The sequence below is a fragment of the Geotrypetes seraphini genome, chromosome 9 (genome assembly GCF_902459505.1).
Source record: "Geotrypetes seraphini chromosome 9, aGeoSer1.1, whole genome shotgun sequence".
Taxonomy (NCBI): domain Eukaryota; kingdom Metazoa; phylum Chordata; class Amphibia; order Gymnophiona; family Dermophiidae; genus Geotrypetes; species Geotrypetes seraphini.
The window spans coordinates 113,697,788-113,716,005 of NC_047092.1; the positions used below are offsets into that span (position 1 = coordinate 113,697,788).

General features: G+C 46.6%; 1 protein-coding gene across 1 annotated transcript in view; it reads right to left on the minus strand.

Moving 5' to 3' along the window:
- Positions 1 to 18,218, minus strand: part of SEPTIN2 (septin 2) — a 493,452-nt gene that overhangs the window by 241,939 nt on the left and 233,295 nt on the right. The window contains exon 4 of the mRNA XM_033957764.1: positions 10,839 to 10,962. Within this exon, the coding sequence (XP_033813655.1) occupies positions 10,839 to 10,962 (124 nt within the window). The remainder of the gene's footprint in view (positions 1 to 10,838; positions 10,963 to 18,218) is intronic.

Here is an 18,218-nt window from a genome sequence, read left to right on the forward strand (position 1 = left end):
AGGACACCAAATACATTTAAAATCTACAGCGCCAGCACCTTCATTTGCTGCTCGACCGGGCCGGCGTGGGAGCCCTGCTCCGCCTCCCCGATCCCGCAGGAGGACACCAAATACATTTAAAATCTACAGCGCCAGCACCTCCCTTTGCTGCTCGACCGGGCCGGCGTGGGAGCCCTGCTCCGCCCCCCCGATCCCGCAGGAGGACACCAAATACATTTAAAATCTACAGCGCCAGCACCTTCATTTGCTGCTCGACCGGGCCGGCGTGGGAGCCCTGCTCCGCCTCCCCGATCCCGCAGGAGGACACCAAATACATTTAAAATCTACAGCGCCAGCACCTTCATTTGCTGCTCGACCGGGCCGGCGTGGGAGCCCTGCTCCGCCTCCCCGATCCCGCAGGAGGACACCAAATACATTTAAAATCTACAGCGCCAGCACCTTCATTTGCTGCTCGACCGGGCCGGCGTGGGAGCCCTGCTCCGCCCCCCCGATCCCGCAGGAGGACACCAAATACATTTAAAATCTACAGCGCCAGCACCTTCATTTGCTGCTCGACCGGGCCGGCGTGGGAGCCCTGCTCCGCCTCCCCGATCCCGCAGGAGGACACCAAATACATTTAAAATCTACAGCGCCAGCACCTTCATTTGCTGCTCGACCGGGCCGGCGTGGGAGCCCTGCTCCGCCTCCCCGATCCCGCAGGAGGACACCAAATACATTTAAAATCTACAGCGCCAGCACCTTCATTTGCTGCTCGACCGGGCCGGCGTGGGAGCCCTGCTCCGCCCCCCCGATCCCGCAGGAGGACACCAAATACATTTAAAATCTACAGCGCCAGCACCTTCATTTGCTGCTCGACCGGGCCGGCGTGGGAGCCCTGCTCCGCCTCCCCGATCCCGCAGGAGGACACCAAATACATTTAAAATCTACAGCGCCAGCACCTTCATTTGCTGATCGACCGGGCCGGCGTGGGAGCCCTGCTCCGCCCCCCCGATCCCGCAGGAGGACACCAAATACATTTAAAATCTACAGCGCCAGCACCTTCATTTGCTGCTCGACCGGGCCGGCGTGGGAGCCCTGCTCCGCCTCCCCGATCCCGCAGGAGGACACCAAATACATTTAAAATCTACAGCGCCAGCACCTTCATTTGCTGCTCGACCGGGCCGGCGTGGGAGCCCTGCTCCGCCCCCCCGATCCCGCAGGAGGACACCAAATACATTTAAAATCTACAGCGCCAGCACCTTCATTTGCTGCTCGACCGGGCCGGCGTGGGAGCCCTGCTCCGCCCCCCCGATCCCGCAGGAGGACACCAAATACATTTAAAATCTACAGCGCCAGCACCTTCATTTGCTGCTCGACCGGGCCGGCGTGGGAGCCCTGCTCCGCCCCCCCGATCCCGCAGGAGGACACCAAATACATTTAAAATCTACAGCGCCAGCACCTTCATTTGCTGCTCGACCGGGCCGGCGTGGGAGCCCTGCTCCGCCTCCCCGATCCCGCAGGAGGACACCAAATACATTTAAAATCTACAGCGCCAGCACCTTCATTTGCTGCTCGACCGGGCCGGCGTGGGAGCCCTGCTCCGCCCCCCCGATCCCGCAGGAGGACACCAAATACATTTAAAATCTACAGCGCCAGCACCTTCATTTGCTGCTCGACCGGGCCGGCGTGGGAGCCCTGCTCCGCCCCCCCGATCCCGCAGGAGGACACCAAATACATTTAAAATCTACAGCGCCAGCACCTTCATTTGCTGCTCGACCGGGCCGGCGTGGGAGCCCTGCTCCGCCCCCCCGATCCCGCAGGAGGACACCAAATACATTTAAAATCTACAGCGCCAGCACCTTCATTTGCTGCTCGACCGGGCCGGCGTGGGAGCCCTGCTCAGCCCCCCCCGATCCCGCAGGAGGACACCAAATACATTTAAAATCTACAGCGCCAGCACCTTCATTTGCTGCTCGACCGGGCCGGCGTGGGAGCCCTGCTCCGCCTCCCCGATCCCGCAGGAGGACACCAAATACATTTAAAATCTACAGCGCCAGCACCTTCATTTGCTGCTCGACCGGGCCGGCGTGGGAGCCCTGCTCCGCCCCCCCGATCCCGCAGGAGGACACCAAATACATTTAAAATCTACAGCGCCAGCACCTTCATTTGCTGCTCGACCGGGCTGGCGTGGGAGCCCTGCTCCGCCCCCCCGATCCCGCAGGAGGACTACATACTTTAAAAAGACACAGCGCCAACGGCGCGCCGCCGTTCGGCGTGCCGACGAAGGCGCACGACAAAGGCGCATGCGCCTTAGTGGGCGCCTTCGTGGAGCACCTGAGAGGAGCACCAGTGGACCTTAGAGACGTGAGCACCTACACCCCGGAGACCACTCCACCGAACTTCCTGCCTACCCCCTACCTCCATTATAAGGTAAGGAGCGAAAGATCCCCCGCTCCTCCCCCTCCAACCAGGTCTCTAAGAGAGAACCACTCCCTCTACCCAACAACTCGAACACTCCAAACCTGACATCAAACATGAAGCCCTCCCGAAATACACACAAAATAGCCACCATCCTGATAATCCTCCTCATTTCTAGCTGGAATACAACAGCAAACAACCTGCCCACCACAACCTCAACCGCAAGCACAACCAACTTCCAAATCCCCAATAGAAGAATACTCACACCAAGACACCCAAACCACCACACCAACAATCAACACCCCATCACTGTTATCTGGAGAAGAAGATCAACACCCCCGAAAACAAAACCTCAAACAACCACAACAACACTCATATACCCGGAAACAACTTACATTCCACAGACAAACACGACCTCCCTTACATGTGCCTATGTCAACATCAGATCTCTAGGACCCAAAACAGAAAACATAAAAAATTGGATAACAACAGAAAAACTTGACTGCTTATTCCTCACTGAAACCTGGCTAACCTCAGACACAGACCCTAGAATAAAAGAAGTATGCCCACCGGGATACAAAATAACAGTAACCTGCAGAGAGAAAAAAAGAGGAGGAGGACTAGCAATAATATTCAAAAACTCCATAACTCTAAACATACTCGAGAAAGTATCCACTCCACAAATGGATTTCCTAGCGTGCCAACTCACAAACACAACACAAAAAAACCCTCTAAACTGCCTGCTCTGCTACATAACACCAGGAAACTGGACCACTGTGAGACCCGAATTTGAAAACTTCATCTACCAAAATTCACTAACAGCTGATTTTAACCTCATACTAGGAGACCTAAACCTACACCTAGAAGACCCAACCTCCATACCAGCAAACAACTGTCTATCCTTCCTCAATGCATTATCCTTCAAGATCCTAAACCCACAAACCACGCATGAAAAAGGTCATCAACTGGACATTGCAGCATTCATGTCTCACCAACCATCCAATCAAGAAATCCAAACTCCTAACGGAACATGGTCCCCATCCCTATGGTCAGACCACTACATCTATAACTTCAATATCAATTGGACCAAAACCAAATTCACACCTCAATCAAAAAAAACCACATATACCTCACGCAAACATATCGACCCAACCATCTTCTGGTCAAAGGTAGACGAAACCATCCAAGACTGCGACCCAAAAAACTTCATCTCCCACTGGAAAAATGTATCCACCAACATCCTTGATAACCTGGCACCCCTACAAACCAAAACCAGAATCAGCAGGAAATCAGACCAATGGTTTGATAATGAATTACTCCAACTCAAAAGACAGTGTAGAAGATTAGAAAGAAAATGGAGAAAAAAGAACCAAGAACAAACAAAAACCGACTGGAAAAAAATCAACAAACTATACAAAAACCGACTAAAAGACAAGAGGAAAAGTTACTATACCAAGCTCATAGGCACAGAAACACAAGATTCCAAAAAAATTTTCCAAATCCTGAAAGAATTAACAGACACCAAACCACACACTACCACCACGAACACACCTCTGCCATCACCTACCCTCTTAGCAGAACATTTCAAGAATAAAATCACCAACACCAGAGCCACACTCATCCTCAACCCATCCAAGCAAAATCCAATCACAATCCACCCTACAGGAAAAGAGGCAATCGCAGCAGACAGAATTTGGACTCAATTCCCAAACATACAATGGTCAGAATTCAACAAATTCTACAAAAAATACAGCCATGCCTCCTGTGACCTCAACCATTGCCCCTCATATCTCCTTACCACCTCTAGTGTAAAGTTCCGCACCACAACTCTACAATGGATCCAATTCACGCTCACAGAGGGCACATTCCCTGACAACCTCAGCGAAATCGTCATCACCCCAATCCAAAAAGATCCAAAGGCACCACAAAACCTCCCAGCTAACTATAGACCTATAGCCTCAATTCCGCTATATGTCAAAATTATAGAAGGCCTAGTAGCCAAACTCCTCACCAATTACATAGAGGACCACAACCTACTCCACCCCATGCAATCAGGATTCAGAACAAACTTCAGCACAGAGACATTACTAGGCTCCCTCATGGATACCGTCAGACAACAACTTAGTACAGGAAAAAAAATGCTACTCATACAACTGGACCTATCGGCGGCATTCGACCTAGTAGACCACAACATCCTTCTACAGATCTTAGATGCAATAGGCATCTCAGATAAAGTATACACCTGGTTCGAAGGATTCCTAAAACTCAGAACCTACAGTGTAAAATCAAACAAAGAAAAATCAGAATCCTGGTCAAACCCCTGCGGCGTACCACAAGGATCTCCACTATCCCCCACCCTCTTCAATCTATACACTGCCTCTCTAGGAACTCATCTGGATAATATAGGCATAACATCCTATAGCTATGCGGATGACATCACCATCCTCATCCCATACGATCATTCCAAACCAACCATGACAGACGAACTTCACCAAACACTGGAAGCAGTCACAACCTGGATGGAAAATCACAAACTTAAACTCAACCAAGACAAAACCAAATTCATCCTCCTAGAAAACGACAAGATCCAAACCACAACCATACTAGACATAAACGCAACCAAATATCCCATCCAAACAACCATAAAACTACTAGGCATGACCATAGACAGATGCTGCACAATGCAACCGCAAATAAACAAAACAACTCAAAAATCATTCGCAATCATGAGAAACCTGAGACAAGTCCGAAAATTCTTTGAAAGTACACAATTCCTACTTATAGTACAATCCCTGATACTAGGCATATTGGACTACTGTAACATACTATTCCTCCCATGTCCAGCAAATACGATAAGACAACTCCAAACAATCCAAAATACAGCCTTAAGACTCGCCTATTCACTGAGAAAACACGACCACATCACTGAGGCCTTCATCAACTCACACTGGCTCCCAATCCAAGAAAGAATCCAATTCAAATTCTACTGCATATTATTTAAAACCCTACACGGAGACAGCCCATCATACCTGAACAATCGCCTCATCCAAGCAACCAACACCAGACACAGAAAAACGCACTCCCCATTCATACCCCCCCCATCCAAAGAAGTAAAAAGAACAAAACAATATGACGGCCTCCTAGCCACACAGGCTGCAAGACTAGACAACCAGATATCCAACCTTCTGATGACAACCCCAGACTATAAGACGTTCAGAAAAGAAATAAAAACCACACTTTTCAAGAAATTCCTAAAACAGCAATAACAACACGACCTCTAAAAGCCCTTAAGATCTACATCTTACCTATCTAGCTATTCATTATAATTCATGCAATTCTGTAATTCTGTAATTCTGTAATTCTCTAACTCTGTAATTCTGTAATTCTTTAATTCATTGTAATCCTGTCCTTAAACTAACCTTTTGTAATCCGCCTTGAACCGCAAGGTAATGGCGGAATAGAAATCCCGAATGTAATGTAATGTAATGTAATGATGTATCAAAATATGATTTGATGGATCTAAGTTTCCAGAGAGTGAAAAAACCCTTTCTGATTAAGGAGTCCACCTGGTCTTTCATGGTTAGGCATTGATCCAGAGTTACACCTAGTATCTTCATGGTAGACTGAATAGGGTAACTAAGTTTATTGATGCATAGTGGTGTTTTGGTGTCAAACAGATGTGGCGAAGCAATGAAAAATTTCGTTTTTTCTGAATTAAGTTTGAGCTTGAAGTCAGTCATCCATTGCTCCATCAAATATATAGTTTCTGATGCCTTGGGAATGGTTTCCGAGATAAAGTTAGCAAATGGAATGATGATCGTAAAGTCGTCTGTGTAACTGAATAATTTTATCCCCAGCTGGGTTAATTGCACGCCCAGTGAGGACATATAGACATCGAAGAACAATGGGGATAGCGGCGACCCTTGCGGCACACTGGATTGATTGCTCCAGGTATCGGAGAGATCATAATTGAAACGTACCTGATAGGTACGGGATATAATGAAGCCACGAAACCAATTCAACATCTCATCCCTGATACCAATAGCGTCTAGGCATTGTAGCATTTTCCCATGGTCTACTATATCAAAGGCAGAGCTCATATCAAATTGCACGATCAGGGCATTGAGGCCCTTGCTAAACAATAGACGCAAATTATATAAGATTGTAGTCTTGGTGCTTCTAGTTCTCCCTGCCATTTTCAAGGTTTTTTTTTTCCTTACTCCTACTAGAGTATCTGGAAACGTCTGCCTGTCAGTTTGTTGGAGAGGACTGCCTGTTAGTTAGTTAGTCAGCCTGCTTGTTATTTAGGTCTGCCTGCTTGTTAGTTAGTTAGAAAAGTCTGCCTGTTAGATAGTTTGAGAGTTTGAAAGATTAGGGTAACTGGTAAGGTCTGCCTGCTATATAGTTAGAGAGGTCTGCCTGCTTGTTAGTGAGATAGAAAGGTCTGCCTGTTTGGAAAGTTTTGAAAGATAGATGAAAAGTTTAAAAGATAGCTTGAAAGTTAATTAGTTAGTTGTATGTGCCTGGTGGTTGTACTCCGCCTTGTTGTATGTTGAGTCCTTACCTTGGGGGTTTTCTGGAGCCCTTAAAGATAAAGATTCGGCCTTCCTTGAGGCCCTTCGCAAAGGCGCTCTCGCTAAGGCTAGCGCCTTTGCCTCTCGCCTTCGCCGTGCACAGTTGGCTCCTCCCCTTATATGGGGGAGTTCGGCTGGTGACGTTGGGGGTAGGCGGAGTTATCTCTCGCCTCTTCCCCTCGCTCAGTCCGCTCCTCTCCTCTCCTTGCTAACTCTGCTTTCTCCGCTCCGTCTGCCTCCCCCCTCTGCTTGCTCCGCTCTATCCGCTCCGCTCTCTGCTCTGCTCCTTTCTAAATCTCTGTCTCCTCCGCTCTGCTCTGCGCTCCTCTTTGCTATCTCTCTCTGTCTCCTCCGCTCTGCTCTGCGCTCCTCTTTGCTATCTCTCTCTGTCTCCTCCGCTCTGCTCTGCTCTCCGCTAGAGAGTTGCGCGGGGACAGAAATCCCACCCTTCCCCGCCAAAATCCCACCCATCCCCGTGAGGAATCCCACCTGTCCCCGCGAGGAATCCCTCCATCCCTACCCGTCTCCACGAGGAATCCCTTCCATCCCCACCCGTCCCCGCGAGGAATCCCCTCCATCCCCGCCCGTCCCTATAAACTTCCGAAATAGTTATTTCATTTAATTATGCTACTGAATTAAAGGCTCTGGTAGAAACCCAATTACAAATAAGCAAAGAGACTTTATTAATTTGGAAATATTAATTGGGAAGAATACATACTTTGTAAACGGGTTTCTACCAGAACCTCTAATGTTTATAAATTTTTATCAGCACAACTAATATACTACTTTATCCTGAAGAAAAAAAAAAGAAATAGAATTATTTTCCTACCTTTGTTGCCTGGTTTCTGCTTTCCTCATGTTCTCATTCAATTCCTTCCATCCACTACCTCTCTTATCTCTGCGTCTTCCATTTGCTCTGTTACTGTGCTTTCTCCCACCTTCCAAATTGATTTGGCACCCATCTTTTTCCCTCCGCTCCCCCCATAGTCTGGCATCTCTGTCTTCTTCCCTGCCAGCATCTTCGCCCCACTCTCTCTTCCCCATTTCCCTTCAGCGTCTTCTACCACTCTCTCTTCCCCATTTCCTTTCAGCGTCCTTCTCCCCCATGTCCAGTCAGCGTCCTTCTCCCCCCTCTGTCTTCCCCATGTGCTTTCAGTGTCCTTCTCTCCCTGTCTTCCCCATGTTCTTTCAGCATCCTTCTCCCTCCTCTGTCTTCCCCATGTCCTTTCAGCGTCCTTCTCCCCCTCTATCTTCCCCATATCCTTTCAGCGTCCTTCTCCACCCCTTTGTCTTCCCCAGTGCTTTCAAGCTCCTTCTCCCCCCCTCAGTTTTACCCTTCCCTTAAGCGTCTTTTCCTCTCCACTCCACCTTTCCTCCCTTTCTCCCTCCCTGCCCCTTATCTTCATGGCGCTTCCCTGCCTGACTGACAACAGGCCCGGTCCTCCCTGCCCTGTAGCCGCGAGTCTAAATTATCTTCTTATAGCAGCTGGAGTATTGAAGCTGCATGTGGCTGCCGTAAAGGTCATCTCTGACGCAACCCCGGTTGCGTCAGAGATGACCTTTGCATTCTATGGATGCATTAGCATTTAGCGCTAGCTGAATCGGCTAGTGTGCCTTACTAAAAGGTCCCCTATGTTTCATAAGTATTTTTTTCTTCTGTAATAAAATAAGTCGTTTGAATATGACAAGCTAATTTTCTCAACTAAACAGCACCTGGATGTCAGTCCTGAGTTTGACAGTACTCCTGGCGCACCTGTAGTACTAAATTCAAATGGGGAGGGGAGTAAGTTAGTAAAACATGTAATTGGAAAAACTTTTCCCCCATCTACAAAGCCAGACACTTGGCACTTCAGTGATGGTAATGTTTATGTGTGTCCACCCCGAATGGATTTGGGAATGAGCAGCTCTCCCCCGGTAAACCCTGCAGTTACATCTTTTGTTTCCACTGACAGTAGGCATATAGTGTGATTTTTATACCCTCAGGTTAAAGGCTCGTGCATTTCACAGGTTTGGAGTACGGGCCTGCCTCTTTTTACCTTCGGTTTTGCCCAAGATCCGGCAGCAAAGGGTCTGCAACAGAACATTCGGTGACTTCTGGTCCAGGGCCGCCATTCCGGAGCTTGTGAGCGGCTCCCAACAGCCGAGCTCGAGCTCCGGACGGCGACGAGAAGATGCATCTTTCCATCACTGGCACTGATGCTTCTCAACTCTAAACGGTCAGCACCTCGTAGCTAAAGCCTGCCGAAAATGCCCGGCCTTATGTTACTGTCTGCTTCTGTTGATTCCTAAGCAGGTTCAACTTCTGACTTCAATTGCTGTAAGAAGGTAATTTTGCGGCTACAGGGCAGGGATGTCTATCGGACCGGGCCTGTTGTCGGTGGTTATGCACCCACCCCCTAAGGCTGCACCCGGGGCGGACCTCCCCCCCCCTTGGTACGCCACTGCCTTGAATTCTTCTTACCTGCCCTGCCGCAACACAGCGGACTGGAAGTCTTCACGATGTCAGCGCTGACTTCGGAGGGAGGGAGGGCTTTGCTTAAGCCCTCCCTCCGACGTCAACGCTGACATCGTGGAAGATTTCCGGTCCACTGTGTGCTGCGGCAGGGCAGGTAGGGAAAAGAAGACGCGGCTCAAGTGCATCCATGATCCACAACCCACAGGAACCCCGCGACCCTAGGAGGCATCCCCACGAAATCCCCACGACCCTAGGGGGCATCCCCACGGGATCCCCGCGACCCTAGGGGGCAACCCCACGGGATCCCCATGACCCAAAGGGGGAACCTGCGGGATCCCCGTCGTCCCCGTTCCTGTGCAGCTCTCTACTCTCCGCTCCTCTTTGCTAGCTCCGCTCTACTCCTTGCTAAAATCTCTCTCTGTTTCCTCCGCTCTACTCCTTGCTAAATCTCTCTCTGCTTCCTCCGCTCTACTCTGCTCCGATCTCCGCTCTACTCCTTTCTTTTTCTCTCACAGCTTCCTCCGCTCCTCTGTACTGCCATGTGCCTGGGTTTAGCTAGGCTCAGCTCTACCTAACTTCCTACGGCTGGCCTGAGTGCTGTCCCCAATGAGTTCCTTGCCATTAGCTCCTCTCCTTATATGGGGGAGTTTGGCTAGTGACGTCAGGGGGTAGGCGGAGTTATCTCTCATCTCTTCCCCTCGACTCTGCTCGGTCCGCTCCTCTCATCTCCTTGCTAACTCTGCTTCCTCCACTCTGTCTGCCTAAGTGGAGTTATTTTCAGCACCTGTAATGATAGTGGCTCGTTTTGCACTTTCTTAGTGTTTTTGAGCCAAAAGATTGAGGTCTGTTTTTCTCCACTTGTCCTTTTGCATATATTTGTAAGTGCTTTATGTGGATGTATGTGAAAATCATAGCGTAGACTTCAAAACAGCACGTAGTATTTTTGTTCTCTGGATGTTTTTGCATAGTAACATAGTAAAGGGTGAAAAACAAATACCAAAATTGGTCTGTCTAGCAGTTTATTCACATAGGAAGATGAACACAATTCCTATATTGAATCCTTTTTTGCTGATCCCTCACTGATTAAAGTAATACCATTGTTCTTTTAGGGTTTGCAGGTTTCCCCTTAAAGCTTTCTCATAGATCTACTGGTTTTAGGGTTGTAATTCACTCTGTAGGCTACTCCAATGCCTCAATTCCCATCTTCTTACCACTAGGTATCCCATGTGTTTTATATCTTTTTATTTTTTTTAATTCCACAATTATTTTCTCTGTCATTTCCTCTGGAAAGCTCTCCAAGCATTCACCACACTTTTGGTGATAAAATATACAGATATTGTTCCCAAATCTACACCCAGGGTGTTTTAATATGAAACTTCCCATAGAAAAATAAAAGAATGGATAGTACATACCAGTCCTGGCAGTTAATAGCATCTCCATATCCTGGGGTATCTACAACTGTAAGACGCAGCTTTACCCCCCTTTCCTCTATTTCTACTGTTGAGGCCTCAATTTCTACAGTCCTTTCAATTTTCTCTGAAAAACAAATTTGACATTGACAAAAATGTTTCAGAAAGCAGAACCACCCTGATATGCTGTGGCTGAGTCAATGTCTAACTCAGTGTATCGCAAACTGCGTGCTGCAGCACACCAATATGTCTCCTGATATTTCAGGTGTGCTACGACACACTAGCGAGGAGACCAGTCATCCACGCCGGCTGACTACTTAAGGACGTGCCTCTTGCGGTGATATGTACGTTTTGTAGGAAGTCAGCCGGCACAGATGACTCTCCTCCTCTCCCCGCACCTCCCGGATTCCTCCACTGAAGCGAGTCGCGGCCAGATGGGCTATGCATATGACCAGACGTTGGCGTGTGACATCATGGCAACGTCCACGCACTTCCGGGTGCCATCCGACCAAGGCACTGGATTTAGAGTGCCGCCAGCCGGAAAGTTTGCGAGACACTGGTCTAACTGGATTCTCAGAATGCAGCAGTACTAACACACAAACAAATAAACACACAAACCCATATAATCACATCTATACTTTTATATGCTATAAAAATTGTGTGGTTTCCCATGTCAATCTATCTGAATACATGGAAATAAAAGAAAAACAAAAACCATATAACACAATACTTTTTTATTTGACTAACAATATATTTAGTGGGCAATCCTATAAGTGGGCACCTCCTTTTACGCACAACAATGCAGCATGGAGAACGCATATTCTACAATGGTACCTGAGCACACAGATTCTGCTAAAGAATATTGGTTAAATTGGCTCTGACATGCCTAAAATTTATATGCCTGCAGTCCTACTCCAATCTCCTCCATCCACTCCCCTCGTCCACTCTTTCTTCTGGCACCATTTCTGATCTCACTTACACATTCCCTCCAATCCCATATGCTCTAATCTCCGTATGACAGTAGAATAGTAAATATTAGCATTGTCCTCTGTTGCTTGAGGCTAGAGGGTCACACTGAACAATGTAATACTATGGTGTCTCCACCCCCATAGTTAAAAAAAAAAAAATGGCACCCTCACTAAAAAGCAGCAAAGCAGAAAGATGCAGACAGATGCAACACTTTCCCTCTCTTCTTATTGACAAACTGAGATTGGTGCAGGTGAGGAAGAAAGAAATGTCATCTCCTGATTCTATTTCAAGTTGGTTCCAAGTTTCCCCACAGTGATTACACAGGGCCTAGTCAATTCCATAGCAAAGATCACATTTTAAGGCCATTACTGCAGTATCACAGAATTTGGAGACTTTCATCATTGTTTAAATGGAGTGAAAGGGATGAACATGTGTGTCTTTTCAAATCTTAATCACTCTTAACATACCATTACAATATTATCTAAGATGAGCTCCACCAGACTATCCTGGAGAAAGAGCATAAGAGAACATAAAAGCTGCCAAACTGGGACAGACCACAGGTCCATCAAGCCTAGTATGCTGTTCCAACAGTGGCCAAGAAGAAAGTATCAAAGATCACACTGGATGGCAAACCTTCTCCACTTGAAGTCATTTGACCAGTGTTCTCCCTAGAAATTTTTGCCAGCCGGGTGGCACGAAAAAATAGCTGGGTGGGGTGAGGCAGGAAGGGGAAATTTGGTGGTGGAGAAAATTAAATGTGCACTATTTTTATTAGTTAATCATTATTAATTATTTTCCAATGCTCAATATGACTTCCTTTTTTAAGGTTTGACACTTAGGCAGTGTTCCAGTAGCATTTAAGCCACCCTTGAAAAACAGTAATGCAGATCCTCTTATTCCAAATAACTACTGGCCAGTATCAAACCTTTCATTTCTTTCAAAACTACCATACTTGAGAGAGTGGTATTCAACCAACTTCAAACTCATGTTGAATCAGTCAATGCTTTTCATCCTGCAATAGCAATTCTGCCACAGCAAATGTACTGAAGCCCATAGGAATTGAATGGACTCTGGTGCATTTGCCATGGGAGAATAGCTATTGTGGCTTTGTAAAAGAGACCCTTTCTGAGTGAACTCCATAGTCACCTAGACCAGTGTTTCTCAACTTCTTCAAGCTAAGTACACCCTAAGTCTAACAAATACCAACCAAGTACCCCAGCCCAAGCTCTGCCCCTGACCCCACCCCCATTATAATAGTACTAATTGTAATGCAATTTCTTCCATTCATTTTTCACGTACACACAATATAATCTTATCAATTCATACTACAGGCAAAGAGGGATCTCAGAAAATCAGAAAGGCAATGGATTAAATCTGGATCCCAAGAGCACAGAGTAGCATGGAGACTCAAACTAAAAAATTACAAAAACCAAACCAAGGATAAACGAAAAAAGTTCTATGCCCACAAAATCGGAAATGTCACAATTAATACTGGTCAATGACCTCTACAATCTCGAGACACTCACAAACAACCGCGATGAAGAACCCACATTAACCGCTAACACCCTAGCAGACTTCTTTACCTCCAAAATACAGAAACTAAGATCATCGATAACTGCCCCAGCCAACCCCCACGGGGACTGTCCAACCCTCCTAGACAAGGACAGGTCCATTCCTGACCCAGGGTCCAGAATGGACCTAAAGTGGGATCAATTCACAACTATCGACTGGCAAACCTTCAATAAATACTTCAACAAATATACCAATTCCTTCTGTAGACTAGACACCTGCCCCCCTAACGTTATGAAAACAGCTCCAATCCACTTTAAAGCAAATATGTTGGCATGGGTAAACCTCCTACTATCCACCGGCAGCTTCCCAGCAGAACAGGGCCACATCTCAATCACTCCAATCATAAAAAACATGAAAGAACCACCCAATGCCCCGTCCAACTACAGACCGATCGCTAGCATCCCGCTATTCACCAAAATAGCAGAAGGGGTGGTAAACGCCAAACTTACCACTTATCTAGAAAAATTCAATATCCTAAATGACAATCAATCAGGTTTTCGCTCCTACCACAGCACTGAAACCATCATAGCCTCTCTCCTAGACCACCTACACACACTCTTCAGCCAAGGCTCCAGTGCCTTGATTGTACAACTAGACCTAAGCAGTGCATTCGACCTAGTCGACCACAACATTCTCCTAGACTGCCTCGCCTACATAGGCATCTCCGGCCAGGTCCTTAACTGGTTCCACGGGTTCCTACGGAACAGATCATACAGGGTATTTAAGAATGACACTTTCTCATAAAGCTGGGATAACTCCTGTGGCGTGCCACAGGGCTCCCCCCTGTCCCCCACCCTGTTCAATGTCTACCTAGCATCCCTAGGAAACCTTCTGCAAAGCCTTAAGCTTAAATTCTTTATCTATGCAGATGACATCACTATAGTCATCCCGCTAACCAGCTTCACACCAGAGCTCCTCACCTCTCTTTCAAGCATACTCAACCAGATAGAACACTGGATGCTATCCTACAGACTAAAACTAAATCCGGACAAAACAAAATTCTTCCTAGTGTCCCCAAAGACAAAATAAAAGACACCACAATTCAAGTAAAGGGGTCCGTCTTCCCCCTCGAACAAATCTTAAAAATACTGGGAATCACACTGGACAAACATCTATCCCTTGATAAACACACTGACATCACAGTCAGAAAAAGCATCTTGGTGCTTTGGAAACTTCGCACCATAAAAAAATACTTTGACGACACTTCATTCCGCCTACTAGTTCAATCCTCCATCCTCAGCATACTAGACTACTGCAATATCATTTACTTGAGCTCCACAAAAAAAACCATCAGGAGACTCAAAATGATCCAAAACACCGCTGTCCGCCTCATATTCGGCCTGAAAAAATGGGAACACGTCACCCCTTTCTACCATAAACTCCACTGGCTTCCACTGGAATCCAGAGTCCTATTCAAATTCGCCTGCTTTTGCTATAAAACAGTGTTTGGTTTATCCCCAAGCTACATCATTCCTCACTTCCTCCTGAATCATAACATCAAGAACTCCCGCAGAATTCAACTCTTCGCCTACCCCTCCCTAAAACTATGCCACTCCAAAAAATTCCTGGACAAAACCTTTGCCTTCCAAGCCGCGAGCTAAACCCATGGCTATCCCAAATGGCCCTCAAGGCCCCCAACTACCTCGGCTTTAGAAAAATGCTCAAAACCCACCTCTTCCAAGACCAGGATCCTAATGCCCCTCCTAACTAAACAAACCTCCCCCCCCTCACTACCTTCCCCCTTCCCCCCTGGCAACTTTGATCAACTCGGCCCGAACCGCTTGTTACTTTGTTTAACTGTTGTGATCCACTTGTAACTCTGTTTAATTGATGTGAACCGCCTAGAACTCTTCTGGGTATGGCGGTATACAAGAATAATGTTATTATTATAATGGTAACCACAAAATTGAAAAAAACTCACAAAGCGCACTGTATGCTGAGAAAATGTTAATTATCATTCACATTTGGGGGGGTTTCAAAGAGGTCAAGGCAGATATGCAATCAGTTACAACTATAGAAATAGACAAATTTAGTTCAAAATATAGACAGCAGATTATATATTCTCAAAACTGACACATTTTGATCACTAAATTGGAAATAAAATAATTTTCCCTACTTTTGTTGTCTGGTGATTTAATTAGTTTCTGGTTGGACTTCCTTCTGACTGTGCATCCAACATTTCTTTCTTTCTGCCTCCTGCATGCTTCATCTCCTCTGGACCTCATTCTCTCCCAAACCAACATCTCTCTCTGTCTCTCCATGAGTCCAACATTTCTTCCTCTCTTCTCCACCCCTTTTGGCAACATGTCTCCCTCTCTCTCCTTCGTCTGTTATGATCTTGCATCCCTGTTCTTCCTCAGGGACTCTCCCCCTCTGTCTCTTCTGTCTGTAAAAGGTCACTTGGACAGCCACAATAATCAGAGACATAAGAACATAAGCATTGCCTCCGCTGGGTCAGACCCGAGGTCCATCGCGCCCAGCAGTCCGCTCACGCGGCGGCCCAACAGGTCCAGGACCTGCACAGTACTCTTCTATCTATACACTTCTATCCCCTTTTCTAGTAGGAAAATGTCCAATCCTTTCTTGAACCCCAATACCGTACTCTGCCCTATTATGTCCTCTGGAAGCGCATTCCAGGTATCTACCACACGTTGAGTAAAGAAGAACTTCCTAGCATTTGTTTTGAATCTGTCCCCTTTCAATTTCTCCGAATGCCCTCTTGTTCTTTTATTTTTCGAAAGTTTGAAGAATTTGTCCCTCTCTACTCTCTCTATGCCCTTCAAGATCTTGTAAGTCTCTATCATATCCCCTCTAAGTCTCCTCTTCTCCAGGGGAAAGAGTCCCAGTTTCTCCAATCTCTCAGCGTATGAAAGATTTTCCATCCCTTTTATCAGACGTGTCGCCCTCCTCTGAACCCTCTCTAGTAACGCCATGTCTTTCTTAAGGTACGGCGACCAATATTGGACACAGTACTCCAGATGCGGGCGCACCATCGCCCGATACAACGGCAGGATAACTTCTTTCATTCTGGTAGTAATACCCTTCTTGATTATAACTAGCATTCTATTCGCTCTCTTAGCGGCCGCTGCGCACTGTGCCGTTGGCTTCATTGTCATGTCCACCATTACCCCCAAGTCCCTTTCTTGGGTACTCTCTTTCACTAACATCCCTCCCATCGTATAGTTGTACCTCAGATTTCTGCTTCCCACATGTAATACTTTACATTTCTCAACATTGAACTTCATCTGCCATCTCGTCGCCCATTCTCCTAGTTTGTTCAAGTCCCTTTGCGATTTTTCGCAGTCCTCTTTAGTCCGAGCTCAACTAAATAGTTTGGTGTCGTCTGCAAATTTTATTATCTCACACTTTGTCCCTGATTCTAGATCATTTATGAATATATTAAATAGCAGCGGCCCAAGCACCGAGCCCTGCGGGACCCCACTTGTTACCCTCCTCCAGTCCGAGTAGTGGCCCTTCACTCCTACCCGCCAACCAGTTTCTGATCCATCTATGTACGTCTCCTTCCACCCCATGGTTCTTCAGTTTCTGGAGTAGGCGTTCATGGGGCACCTTGTCAAAGGCTTTTTGGAAATCTAGATATATGATGTCTATGGGGTCTCCTTTGTCCATCCGTTTGTTAATTCCTTCGAAGAAGTGCAATAAGTTCGTTAGGCACGATCTCCCCTTGCAGAAACCATGTTGGCTGGTTATCAGAAGTTCGTTTCTTTCAAAATGTTCATCAATGTTTTCTTTTATCAGTGCTTCCGCCATTTTCCCCGGAACAGAGGTCAGACTCATCGGTCTGTAGTTTCCCAGGTCACCTCTTGATCCCTTTTTAAAGATGGGTGTAACGTTGGCTATCTTCCACTCCTCCGGGATCATGCCTGTTTTCAGAGATAGATTGTAAATTTGCTGCAGTAGTTCCACTATTTCCTCCTTTAGTTCCTTCAGAACCCTTGGATGGATTCCATCCGGACCCGAGGATTTGTCCGTTTTTAATTTTTCAATCTGCCTGCGTACATCTTCAAGGCTCACTTCCATGGATGTTAATTTTTCTGCTTGATCTCCATTGAAGAATTGATCGGGTTCCGGTATGTTGGATGTGCCTTTATTTGTAAATACGGACGAAAAGAACACGTTAAGTCTTTCTGCTACTTCTTTCTCCTCCTTCACCACACCCTTCCTGTCTCCGTCGTCCAGCGGTCCCACCTCCTCCCTAGCCGGCTGCTTCCCTTTAACATATCTAAAGAACGGTTTGAAATTTCGTGCTTCCCTGGCTAGCCTCTCTTCATACTCTCTTTTGGCTTTTCGAATCACACGGTGACATTCCTTTTGATACTTTCTGTGCTCTTTCCAGTTCTCCTCAGTTTTTTCCTTTTTCCATTTCTTGAATGAATTTTTCTTATTTCCTATCGCTTCCTTCACTATTTTAGTTATCCACACCGGGTCTTTTGTTCGACTCTTTTTGCACCCCTTTCTGAATCTGGGGATATACAGATTTTGCGCCTCGCTCACCATGTCCCTGAAAAAAGACCAGGCATTTTCTACCGTTTTCCAGTTCCTGGAAGTGTTCCTAAGTTTCTTCCTTACCATTTCCCTCATTGCTTCATAGTTTCCTTTTCTGAAGTTAAAGGTTGTCGCTATGGTTCTCTTTCCTTTCGGTATTCCAATCTCAACCTTGAACTTGATCATATTGTGATCGCTGTTTCCCAACAGTCCCACTACTTCTACTTCCTTTGCAGGTCCTCTTAACCCATTTAGGATTAAATCCAGAGTGGCATTTCCTCTCGTAGGTTCTCAAACAAGCTGCTCCATGAAACAATCTTGTGTAGCCTCCAGAAA